The sequence below is a fragment of the Microtus oregoni genome, unplaced genomic scaffold (genome assembly GCF_018167655.1).
Source record: "Microtus oregoni isolate MIOR12 unplaced genomic scaffold, Mior012 000015F_ref0000493, whole genome shotgun sequence".
Lineage (NCBI taxonomy): Eukaryota > Metazoa > Chordata > Mammalia > Rodentia > Cricetidae > Microtus > Microtus oregoni.
This window is the reverse complement of record NW_024543074.1, coordinates 18,173,660-18,186,434: the sequence shown is the minus strand read 5'-3', so window position 1 is coordinate 18,186,434 and position 12,775 is coordinate 18,173,660. Positions and strand designations below refer to the sequence as shown.

Here is a 12,775-nt window from a genome sequence, read left to right as displayed (position 1 = left end):
AGAGAAAACAGAACACATGTATCATCACCATGTAAGCCATGTTTGAGCTTTTCTAGAAGTGCACAGGCCTTTCTGCTATCAGTTTTGTAATCGAACTTCTAAAAGCTGGTCTACTTAGCTCTGAAGTCAAGGTCACAGACTTTACACGCTAAATAAAAGGGACTCTGCTTCTCTCCTTCAGAAGGAAAGTGGACTGGTGTCCGTCATTCTGAGTAAGAGCATCATTTTCTATTGGCTATGGCTTACCTCAACAAGACGACTTCAAAACAGATAGTTGTATTTATCATCCAGCATGCCTAAGATAAAACCAAAACAGCACCATACAGGAACTAATTGTCTCATCCGTGGGGAGGTCAAGTGGCTTGTCTAAGTACCACTCAGTGTGCAGGGTATGAAAGAGTCCAAGGAGAACTGCAAAGGATGGTAAGAATTGGATAAGCAGAGGGGAAAAGGACTGGCAGATCATGTGGGGGCAACAGGCAGAATGAAGGGCTGGAAGCAGGCACATGCAGGAGCATCACAGAGAAAGGAGACCACTCTTCAGAGTCTGGAGGAAGGTAGGAAGTAAGGCTCAGAAACTCCAGCTAAGATGGCAGCTGGCGAGGAGGGCACAAGGCAGGGGAATTATACTGCTGCAGTGACCAGAGAGGCCTCTAGGGGAAGCCACTCTGTGTTGGGGTAAAAAAGTAAACAGGGGGGGGGGGGGTTAGGCTGGGTGACTGAGCAAACAGTAACTGCATGCAGCCTCTCCTTAGCAGCTCTGCGCTCTTGTCTATATTTTCTTTTCGATAATCACATCAATACCTCTCAGGCTTCTAAGCCTAACCTTTTACTTTACACATTTAATTTTGCAAAACAAAAAAAGAATATTTCAGATGTGCTGCCCACAGGGACTTTAAGGTCACCACATCCAAAGTTATTCTGTTGCCTGCCTAACCCAGGTCTTCCCAATCCCATCCTGTCATTTTTAACTGAACATTTGAAACCACCCTACTCTTAATCTATTGTTAAACCCACACAGACTGAATCAAAGACTACAGAATAGTGTTCAAGTCTCGCTGTGATTTGATCTCAGTCTACTTTCCCAGGCGTTTCTAATCTGTACCATAGAAAGGATACACCCCTGCTACTTCCTGAATATTTTTTCACCACTCTTCCCACTTCTTCCTATAAAAATAATTCCTAGCACCCGAGCCTAGCAGCATCAGCCTCCTGGGGCTTACCACAACATCTAAAAATATTATAGTGTTTTCTTATTCAGAGTTTGTCACAACACTTGCTATGACTCATATGGCGATTATTATAGCCATCTTTTCTTATGCACACATATGTATATGTACATGTGTGTATATATATATATATATATATATATATATATATATGCTTAAACATACATTTAACCACACACATGTGTGTGTATGTGTGTGTGTGTATCTTGTATGGAAAGCTCTTTGTGGTCAGATACCATGGCCTGTAAAGTATTGTGCATATAGAAAATCACCTATAAAAACTCCGAAGAGGACTGAAGGCTAAAGGAGGAGCCTGAGGCAGTGAGTACAGTTGGAACTCTGGACCAGGAGCCTGGAAGCCTAGCTGCTGCCTCAGTTCTTCCATACACATCGTATGAGACTTTGGGTCAGATATCTGCTTTCTCTGTAGATGCTGAGTCCTCTGTAAGACAGGTGGACCTGGGGGCACAGGCCTCTGCCCATCTCTGCATTCACACCACCCTGATTGCCAGACAGCAATCTGTAAGTACGGCTTGGGCTTATTTTAGTGGAGGCATCTGAGTGGTACTTGTCTTTTCTACTGAGTACTCGACTAGAGTGGTGGGGAACTGTGACATCTTGCAAGGATGGCCAGTTTGATAGGGGGTAATAATTTTGAGCCACATTATTTTAAGATTCTAGAATTTTAGTTTGGCCAGAAATAGACATTAAAGTTTCTTTAAATGTCTTTTCAGCATTTATACAGATAATCATTTGCTTTTGTGTTGATTAATCTCTTCTTGTAATGGGTTACGTGGGAAGAATTCCTAGCATAATAAATAAAGAAAAAGGTAGCGTTCTTTAAACAATAAGACAAGGAACGGGGATTAATGCGGAGTGAATGCATAACAAACAGTACAGCTGAAAAATGGCCCACAACAATTGACAATCACATCAGCCTTCCTGGAACTCGGGGACGCTGTCTTCTGTGGTACAGGGATGTGATTATGCTAAGGATCTTGAAAGAAGAAAATAATCCAATAGAAGACTGGGCGGGGGTGGGCAGAAAAGTGACCAGATTATTTTAACACAGTGGCAGGGGGTTAACCCTCAGGATGGAGCAATGTACCAAAGAGGTGGCCACAAGCCAAGGAATGCCCATAGCATCAGAAGGTGAAAAAAGGGCAGATTCTTCCTGAGGGAAGCCTCCAGAGAAGCCCTGCCATCACCTGATTTTGAACTTCCTGCTTCTCAAATTATGATACTACTGAAAGCACAAACTTCTGCTTCTGTATTTGTTTCTGTGGTGCTGGTAGCCTGACCTATGCCAGGTGAGCATTTTACCTAAGCTACACCCCAGCCCATGTAGCTGGGGTTTTTTTTTTTTTTTTTGTTGTTGTTGTTTGTTTTGAGACAGGGTTTCCCTGTGTAACAGTCCTGCTGTCCTGAACTAGTGCTGCAGACCAGGCTGGTCTTGAACTCACAGAGATCCATCTGCCTCTGCCTCCCGAGTACTGGGACTAAAGGTGTGCATCAGCACCCCAGTGCGGCTGTTGTGTTAAGTCACTGGTTTGTGATAGCTTGTTACAGAAGCACCTGGTACCTAACATACCAAGGTAGTTTTCACACTGATTGGTATTTTCATGTCAACTGCTATTTTTATTGTAAGGCAATAAAAAAATACAGCGTGTAGGCATTCTATTTCTCAAACACTCTTTGACAATAATATAGTAAAACTTCTTTTGCTTGTGTTGCTCCCTGTAGTCCTGCACACACCGGGTGCCGTGCAGTTCCCTCTCCACACTCTCCTCGCTTGTCTCCAGGCTGTCATTTATGGTGCTGAACTTGCTTGCATACTTCTTCCTCCAGCAAGATTTCTCCAGACTCCTCATTGCTTCCATAATGCTGTGTGCCTCCCCAACTGAGTCCTTGCCTCCTCCCTTCCTGTGACTTAGAAGTATCTACTCATATTCACTAACCTGCTGGCTTCTTATGGGCAGAACCCATCTTTCCTTTTTTTCATAGAGATAAATATCAGCATTTGTTGCAGAACTATTCACACTACCTAAGTTATAGAACCAGCCCATCAGCAGAAGAATGAATACAGAAAATATGGTTTGTGCATATGATGGATTTTTTCAGTCATAAAGAGGAATGAAATTTTGCCATATGTAAGAAAATGAATACAACTGGAGATAACCATATTGAGTGAATTATACCAGTCTCAGAAAGACAAATATCATGTTTTCTATCATTCGTGGGACCCAGATTTCATGTACAGATGGCATGAAAGTAGAGGTGGGAGTGTCCAGGGGGACAAAGGGAGCTAACAGGAAGATAGAAGGGCAAGTGAGTAGAGGTACAGGGGTCAGGGGGAACATGCTTATAGTATATTATCTACTGGGCAGAATCCATCTTACCACATGTCTACCCTAGACTCTAACATGTTTCCAAGGTTTATTGATACAGTGGTTCCAACCACATGGGGAAGTATACCTGGTTACACAACATATGCTCAAACCAAATGTCTGAGAAACAAGGAAGAAATGAAGCTATGCACTTCTTCAAATCAAGAGGCTAAATTATACTGTTCCCCACAATGACCCCTCCCAAATAAATCCCCACACACATGAAAAGAAAAACAACCAGCAGTGTCTCAGCCCCATTTTCCGAAGTAAGGCTGCATGCAAATCATCATGCTGGGCTAGGCCCAGAGTAAGATACTCACACCACATCACCTGCGTAGTGCCGGATTCGGAAGTCCCGCTCAAACTCCAGGCTTTTGTCTGAGGCACAGGTCTAAGAGATTAAAAAGGATATAAACTTGAAAAAAAATGACATTTTTCACACCTAAAAACACATTCCAAATTAATATGACCAAGCATCACAAATCACGATATCTAGATGAAATCACAGACCCCTGATTCAGGTCTGTTTAAATACATGGCTGACAAGGTAAAGGCTTCTGACAGAAACCCACGTAGCACATAGCACACAGCTGGCCTCCATTTGCTGGCTGCTCTAGCAGTAGACATGGCCAAGAGGCCAGGTCTGGACAATGAATGTGGAAATGCGGCTATTCCATGCCCATTGTGGTCAGAGGTTGACGAATGATGCCCTTTATTTAGTTGGATATAAAGGATGGCCTCTAGCAGATGGGTCCACCAGACAATGGAAGAAGTATGGTACCCTGAGAAACAGATGTGCAAAGTCTTCTGACACCTAAATCCCTCTTCTCCATGCTCCACTTGGGAGGACCACACCGAGGGCTTCCTTATCTGTCAGACACCTACATTTCACAGCCCTCACAATCTACTGTTAAAGAATAAACTGTCTTCCTCACATACATGGAGACAGACTCAGTGAGGTAGGCAGTTGGCACATGATGTTGCCAGTAAGTGGTAGTCCTGGAAAGGCTCCAGGAAACAGAAAGGAACATGTCTTCATGTACACAGCTCTTGGTTCATCTGCCTGTTGAGCTGGACTCGTTTAGGTGTTCTTCATAGAAGAGTAAACTTGAATATCTTTCTTATTGAAGGGGAATACTCTAAGAAATGCAGGTTTTATATGGCCTTGGATTTCTTCATGACTTCCTCTAATTTTCTTCACTACAGTAGCACCCAGACAGGCAGACGAGTAAAAATCTACACAATTCCATTTAGTATGTGGTAGAGCACACCATCCACATGTCATACAGCACACAATCCATCCAGGACAACAGGCTTCAGATACTAAAGGAACAATGTCCAGGAGTTTCATGAATAAAGAATTAGAGGAAATTGGGGGTTTACTCTGCGTCTTTTAATAATTACTCATCAGAAAAAGTGGAGAGTTAAATGAACTACGTATGAGACCAAAGCATTAGCTAGAGAGGACTCGTCAAAATAGATCACACCCTGCTCGCTGGAAAACGTGCTTTAGTTTTAATTGTGAGCACGAGGGTTGGGCATGGTGAGTATGGGTGCCAGTAGAGGCCAGGAGAGGGCTTCAGCTGTCTGGATCTGGAGTTAAGGCAGTTGTGAGCTGCCTGACGTGGGTGCTAAGAACTAAACTCTGGTTCTCTGCAAGACTAGTACACACTCTTAACTGTTGAGTCCTGTATCTAGCCTGCCCCCTCACCACCCTTTTGAAAAAATCCTTTAGTTTGCAAAATTCTTGAAGGAAAAGACTCAAATCATAGGCCATTCTTATATTTGGATAATCTGCAAAATTGTGATTTTCTTCAACACACAAAATTATATTTTGCTATATAGTTATTATTTAAAAATATTTTACAATTGTTTGGATCATGTGACTGCCTCTCCATGATACCTTTAATGTGAAAGGAAGTTTTTTTATCCCCCAAATAAAAGCCAGCAATCTTTTTTTTGTTTATTATGTATACAGTGGTCTGTCTGTATGTATGCCTGCAGGCCAGAAGAGGGCACCAGGTCTCATTACAGGTGGTGGTGAGTAACCATGTGGTTGCTGGGAATTGAACCCAGGTCCTCTGGAAGAGCAGTCAGTGCTCTTAACCGCTGAGCCATCTCTCCAGCCCGTCAGCAATATTTTATTTAATAAGACAGTAAGTCTACTTGATCAGTTAGCAGTAGCAAATGATACCTGACTCACCATATACCCAATAACATTATCTAAGGTGTGCAGTGACTTAGATATCCCGACAGCTTGGCTGTGTAATTTCTTTCCTTTATTAGGCAAAAATCCCCAAAAGATGGAGCTGTGGAGATGACTCGATTGCTGAAGTGCTTGTCACAGAAACATGAGGACTTGATTTGCATCCCCAATGATCACATAAAGTTGGGTACAGTGATGTCTGTAACCCCAGTGCTGGTAGGGCAGAGACAGAAGGTACCTGAAGCTTGCTGGTGAGCCAGTATAGCTCAGTCAGGGGAGTCCAGGCTCAGTGAAAGACCTGGTCTCAAACATAAACTAGAAGGCCAGTGGGATGGCTCAGTGGGTAAAGGTGCTTGACACAATGTCTGAGTTTGATTCTTGGAGCTACATGGTGGAGAGAACCAATTCCTGTAGGTTGTCCTCTGACTTCCACATGTGTGCCAAGGCATGCATGTACATGCACACATATGAATACATAAATAAATAAAGGTAATTTGTTTTAAAGTTGAAGAGTAATAGAGAAGATATAGGGCATTGACTTCTGACCTCCACATGCCCACAGAGAAACATTTATTTTGCCTGGCCAACTTACTTAATTCAGTTATATAAATAGCCAGGGTGAAAAAAAGAATAATGATTTGGGGTGTCATTTTCGAGACTTACAGACACCATTTAAATAAAAACAATTTAAGTAAGATTTATTTAGTATGACTGTGACCAGTTCAATGTAATTTCGCTAACACTGACTGTCTAGCATCTAGAGGGTACAGTAGTAGATGAGTCTCCAGAACTCAACTCAAAGGTGTGATGACAATGGGCATCTCTAAACTCCCTCACAGACAGAAATTTTCCTGGATAAAGGTGCCCTTGAGACATCTCCCTGTGACTTAGGTTTCTTTTTACTTTGTGCAGTTTTGTGCCAGCACCAAGGACTAGAGCTGCCAAACAAGAGGCATTTAATTAGCCCTTTGGGTATAAATGAGAGCTGGCTGAAGGGACTGAGGCCCTTAATGTCAAAGATCAGTCTGCAGGAGCTGAAGACCAAGTAGTAGTCACAAATAACTGGCCAGAGACAAGTGTCAGTCAAGAAACAACTTAAGATGATTTACACCTTCTCTAGTTAATTGTGGAATTTCTCTGTTCGGCTTACATAACTCTAAAGAGGACGTAGTTAGGAAGTAGATTTATTCATGAGACAGTGGCAATGTGCCACAGATTTACAGAGGAATAGAAGTGCCTGCCCATTCCTTTCAGGATGTGAAGGAACAGGGCCTGCTTTCCTGGCAGTGTCTGGTAACTAGACAAGCTTGCATTTGTGGGGAAGACTGGGGTGATGATACAAACACGAATGACAAACATACTACACATAAGGTCTAGAATAAAAATCTGATAACCACAACTGCCACCAATTATTCTACAGATGTGGTTTGTTTGTGACACATTTAGATTGTAAAAAATGGAGAGTTGGAAGCATACACAATACACTGAAAGAATGCATTTCTTCATAATAAGAAGGACGGCAGCTAGAATGTCTCACTTTTAGGCAAGTCATAGGGTCTAAAGAACGCAGAGCACACTCCGTATTTTGTAAATGAGGAGTATGGTGAAAAGTCAAGGACAAAAGCAATTTCTTATGCCAGAATCATCAGATGCAGGCATAAAATTCTAGCACATGAACAAGGACTCAGCACCTATTGGTTATAAATGACATCATGCTTTCTAAAGACTCGTGTTCATTTTCCCTGCATCTAGCAAATTCACAGTCTTTTAGCTCCCTCTCCTGGATGTTATGGTTTCTGTCAGTCTCATCGTTGTATCGGAGAAGCAGAACTCAACCACAGCGATACATTTACCAGACATTTATGCCTTTCCCCCTTATTCGGGTGTACATTCTTCTAACTTAATGTAAAGCAATGTTGCCCTGTCAAACAATGAGCAAAGGTTTTATAGCTCATTATTACCTTTCGGCTGGAGAAATGACCATGTTTGCCCAGTTTACTGTTAAGAGCCTCAAGGAACATTCCATCGGTGACTTTGCCAACATTCATACACGCGTCATCCAGGATTGCAATGATGCCTTTGTGCTGCTGCTCCACAAGGTCCACAATGATCTGGTTGTTGAAGTAATCGATCTGCAGGACAACAAGAAAGCGATGTCCAAGAGAATGGGAACCCCAATGGGCAAGACACACAGGTGTTTCCTTTCGTTTCACAGACTTGTCCAACACTCCGATGTCAAAAAGGCAGACAGTACTAGTGAGGCCAAGCACTAAAATGTGCACACATTTTAACGGAGGTTTCTAACTTACTGTCCTTAAGACATGAAGGAAAGACCAGGGATGACTGTGGACTAAGGCAAATGGGATTAATTCTTGTCCTACTCCTTCCTGTCTCCCAGCCCTACACCCAATCCCATTCCTTCATTCTGCAAGCCCCCAACCTGTTTGCCACTAATCATGAAACAGTTTCCACTAGGTGCCAGCAGATGACCTGACAATGTCATCTGGTGTTCTTCTGACAATGAAGTCAAAGTACTCCACAGAATCTGCAGTTCTGCTTACGTGACATGCACTGACAAAAACCCAAAAGAGAATTTCCTCTAGATTTCCCAAAGTTAGAAAGCAAAGGAACCTAACACTTTTGAAACTTTTCTGGGAATAATAATTTTAAAAACTTAATTAAGACATAATTGCATGTAAAAGATAAAAATAAGCTTTCCACTCGCTTCCACGAAGCAAATGAAGTTAAGAACTTTGGGCTTTTTAGCAACTTCACTGTGTACAAGGTGTAGACAGAAATCTGCTACCACCTTCTGCTCTGATGGACTGCACAGAAACTGCCTTCACAGGTCTATCTCAGGCAAGCTCTATGTCATGGAGGTGAGCCACTCATGTGCAAACATTTCAGTACTGTGTGCTGAGATGTCCCATCTCCTGTCAGAGGAACCTAAGTATCGTCTCCATTACCTCTTTTTTTTTTAAATTTATTTATTTATTAAGGATTTCTGCCTCCTCCCCGCCACCACCTCCCATTTCCCTCCCCCTCCTCCGATCAAGTCCCCCTCCCTCATCAGCTCGAAGAAAGCTCTACAGACTCACGGCAGAACTGGACCCTAGTTTCAGGCTTTCATATCTACAGGCCTATGCCACTTATTTACTGTGGCTTTCAGCTCCATTTCTAGTCTTTTGTGCTCTTTGGGGTGAAAGACTGAAAACCAAGTGTCATTCCCATTCCCACCTCCCAGCTTTTTTTTAAATACTTTTCTGGTTTGTCTGAATCATTGATTCTCAACTGAGGTTAATTTTGTCTGTATGAACATTTAGTAATGTCAGAAGGCAGTTTTGATTGTCATCCTGGGAAATGCTTCATCAAGGGGTGAAGGTCAGGATGCTGCTAAACCCTCTAATGCATAGGATGCCCTACTGCAAAAATTACCTAGCCCGTCACTTCAATTGGGCGGAGAGATCTGCTTTTAAATAGTGATACGGATTGTGTGGAGTTATTGTGTTTTCACAATATTGTGTTGGGGAGAAAAGTTATTTCCTCCTTTAGGAAAACATCCTAAAATACACAAATGCAGGAATCTATCACCAGCTGACATTTCAAACATTAGGAGTATAAAAGTAAGTTCTAATGGAGTAAAATTCCAACTGTATTCCTAGAAGCCACTGATTTTTGCTGAAGATTCTAGTAACTTTTGGTTTTAAATTTAACAGTGCTTAAAGCATGCTTTTCAAAACCAGGTCCTTCTGGTAACCCGGAATGCCCACGAGTTTTTTTATAAGGCATACACGGAGATAGGAGAGACGTGACAGAATGGCTTATGGGTATGGAGGTCCTGGGTCACATCCTCATTCCAAACACAGACCCTTCTAATAGCAGTTTTCTTGCCTATGCCTGTGGAATCCGAACAACAAACTTTATAATTAAATTTGTTATAAAATATCTAAATTTCAGCAATATTATGTCTATATAAAACATACAATGTATACAATACATTCTTAGAAAGCATCATATAAACAATTGAATTGCATTTTAACTTTATGAAAGTTCACTAGAATGTCAAGTTTTCAATAGTTAAAATGATCTGTGGGGGCTCCAGAGATGGCTCAATGCTTAAGAGCACTTACTGCTCTTGCAGAGATACCTGATTTAGTTCCCAGCACCCACACCAGATGGCTCACAACCACCTGTAACTACAGTTCCAGGGGTTCCAATGCCCTCTTCTGGCCTCCACGACACCTGTAACCATATGGTGCACATATACATAAATAAAAATAGAAATTAAAAAAATTGTAAACTTTTAGAAGAGAATAAATCAGAGGGATAATTAGATTTTATGAGCTCCTGATAGGCATTCACACACAGGCCATGAAACAGGTTGTGGAGAAAAACTAACTTTGAACCCATCAACACACTAGATCTACTTTCCAGTACACAGAACACACAGGTGCACAGACATGTGTTAATAACAGTTCAGGAACTGGATTAGTATGATCTGGACTGGGAAACCTTCCAGAAAAGATGCTCACTATAGCCAAAGTGATCCCCCTTTTCAAGAAAAGATTACAAAGGGATGAGGAGAGAAGGAATGAGCCCAGACCTATGTGAGAAACCTGTCAATCATTAAATAAATCTTAATGCAAAATCCTTATCTGGATCCAATCAAGCAATCGTTTACCATCAACAACAATATAACAACTTAAGAAATAGGAGGTAATATTAAAGAAATTGTTATTAATTTTTGGGGTGGGGTCACAGAACTATGGTTACAGCCTTTGTAGGAGTATTTATTTCTTAGATACACTGGAAATCAGAGATGAAGTAACGTGACATCTGAGTAACTCAATGTGACCTGGCACAGGCGAGGAAGGCACAGAGGCAGGAGGAGGGCAACACAGCAGAAATGCCAAGACTGGGTTGAGGGTGCACATAGTTTATGTTTTCCTCCTCCACCTTTGAAATGTTCTATAGCGATGAATCACAATGCTTAGGAGTCTGGGATCCGAGGGAAACAGGCTGCAATGCTGGCGCACATCAGCATGCTGCTTCTGTTACCCGGGAGTCTGCTTCTGTTCCCTTCACGGTACAGTCTGTTTCAGTTCTTCCAAACCCCATCATCTCCAGGGTTACTGAGCTTTCCAAGGTGTCTGAATTAGACACCACTGCAGCTGTTACTTGTCCCCCTGTCAACTAAGCCTGTGGAACTTGGTATTCTGATTGCTAGAGGTATTCTGATTGTTTGTTTGGTTTGATATTTTTTTTTTAAAGACAGGACTTACTACATAGTTTTAACTGGTCTCAAACGTGGGATCTTCATATCTCAGCCTCTGAAGTGCTGAAATTACACTTGAAATTACACATGTGCCACCACAATCAGCTTCAAAGGATATTTTGGATAAGTATCTCCAAATCACATCTGAATAACAGGTTTTATGATGATATTCTTGGTTAAAAAAACCCTCACCTTCAGTTATATTGTATATTAAACAACAGGTTTATTCTTTAAAAACTTCACATAACTTTAATAGAGTTATATTTTCTATCTATCTATATCTATCTATCTATCTATCTATCTATCTTGTATCTATGTATCTATCCATGTATGTATGTATCTATCATCTATCTATCTAATATCTATCTATCTATCTATCTATCTATCTATCTATCTATCTATCTATCATGTATCTATGTATCTATCCATGTATGTATGTATCTATCTATCTATCTATCTATCTATCTATCTATCCATTCTCTGTGTATCCCTGGCTAGACCAGGCTGGCCTCAAACTCAGAGATCTGCATGCCTCTGTCTCCCCAGTGCTGGGGATTAAAGGTGCGTGCTACTAACACCCGGCATGGCCTGAGTTACACTTTAAATAGTTATGAGAGGTCGCTGTTTAAATCAAACAATAGGCATCTCTATTTTATAATAAAGCTGACAACTCTGGTATATTTTAAATATGTAAAATTTAAGCTAATATAGTAAATAAAATTTTATGGCATTCTAATATTTAACATGTGATGGAAGGCAAAGATGTAATTTGAGGCAGACATGCTACTTAGTATACCACTCTCTCTTTTAAAATGAGTATATAGAAATAAAAATTAGGAAGGTATTGATATGAAAATAATTCTAATATGACATTTCAAGTAGCTTTTACTGCTACTCTGTTTGATATCAAAGGCTAAATACTGCCTTGATTTTATTGTTCGATGAGAATACAAACAGTTTTATAAACTCAGCAACCAGTCATGGCGGTGAAACCTGTAATGCTAGTACTCATAAGGTGGAGGTAGAATTAGGAGCACAAGATTATCCTTGGTTTCACAGCAGGTGCAAGCCCAGCCTGGGAAACATCAGACTATGCCTCAAAAAACCAAAACAAACAAATTACAAAACCTCACAAAAATAAACAAACAATTACAGGAAAATACCAGAAAGTTACAGAAAACCAGTTTTTAAAAACCTACTCCCAAAATTGTTTTAAAAATACGGATGTCCCAGAAGAATGACTAAGCCTCACTTCTGTCAGGAGCTGGGGGTTCAATGGCAGAGCAGAGGAAGCCCAGGGAGCCAGTGTTTCAGCCAGGAGCCCCGCTCGGACCAGGGTCACTTCTATCCATATCTCACTGGTACAGTTTGCCTCTGAACATTACAAACATTCACAAAGAGCCACGAGAAGAGAGGTGACAGCAGAAGGAAGAATGTGGAACTGAACAGGAGCACAAGAGTTCCAGCATTCCAATGCCCAGGCTTCCAAGAACAGGAACATCAACAGCTGAGAGCAGTCCACTGCCACGTAGTCCGCAGAGTGGAGGAGAAAACAATGGGAGGTCTGGGAGTAAATTCATCAAATCTAAGTCGAAGAGTGAACTTTGAGTGATGCTAGACTCTAACGAACAAAAACCAAGCAGGAGTCATGTGGCATCAGCTGTACCGAACACCAACA

At 41.4% G+C, this 12,775-nt stretch overlaps 1 protein-coding gene across 1 annotated transcript in view; it reads right to left on the bottom strand.

The window, feature by feature from the left end:
• Positions 1 to 12,775, bottom strand: part of Myo1d (myosin ID) — a 290,093-nt gene that overhangs the window by 176,091 nt on the left and 101,227 nt on the right. The window contains exons 11-12 of the mRNA XM_041665567.1: positions 7,784 to 7,954; positions 3,937 to 4,007 (exon numbers count right to left, since the gene is read on the bottom strand). Coding sequence (XP_041521501.1) covers positions 3,937 to 4,007; positions 7,784 to 7,954 — 242 coding nt within the window. The remainder of the gene's footprint in view (positions 1 to 3,936; positions 4,008 to 7,783; positions 7,955 to 12,775) is intronic.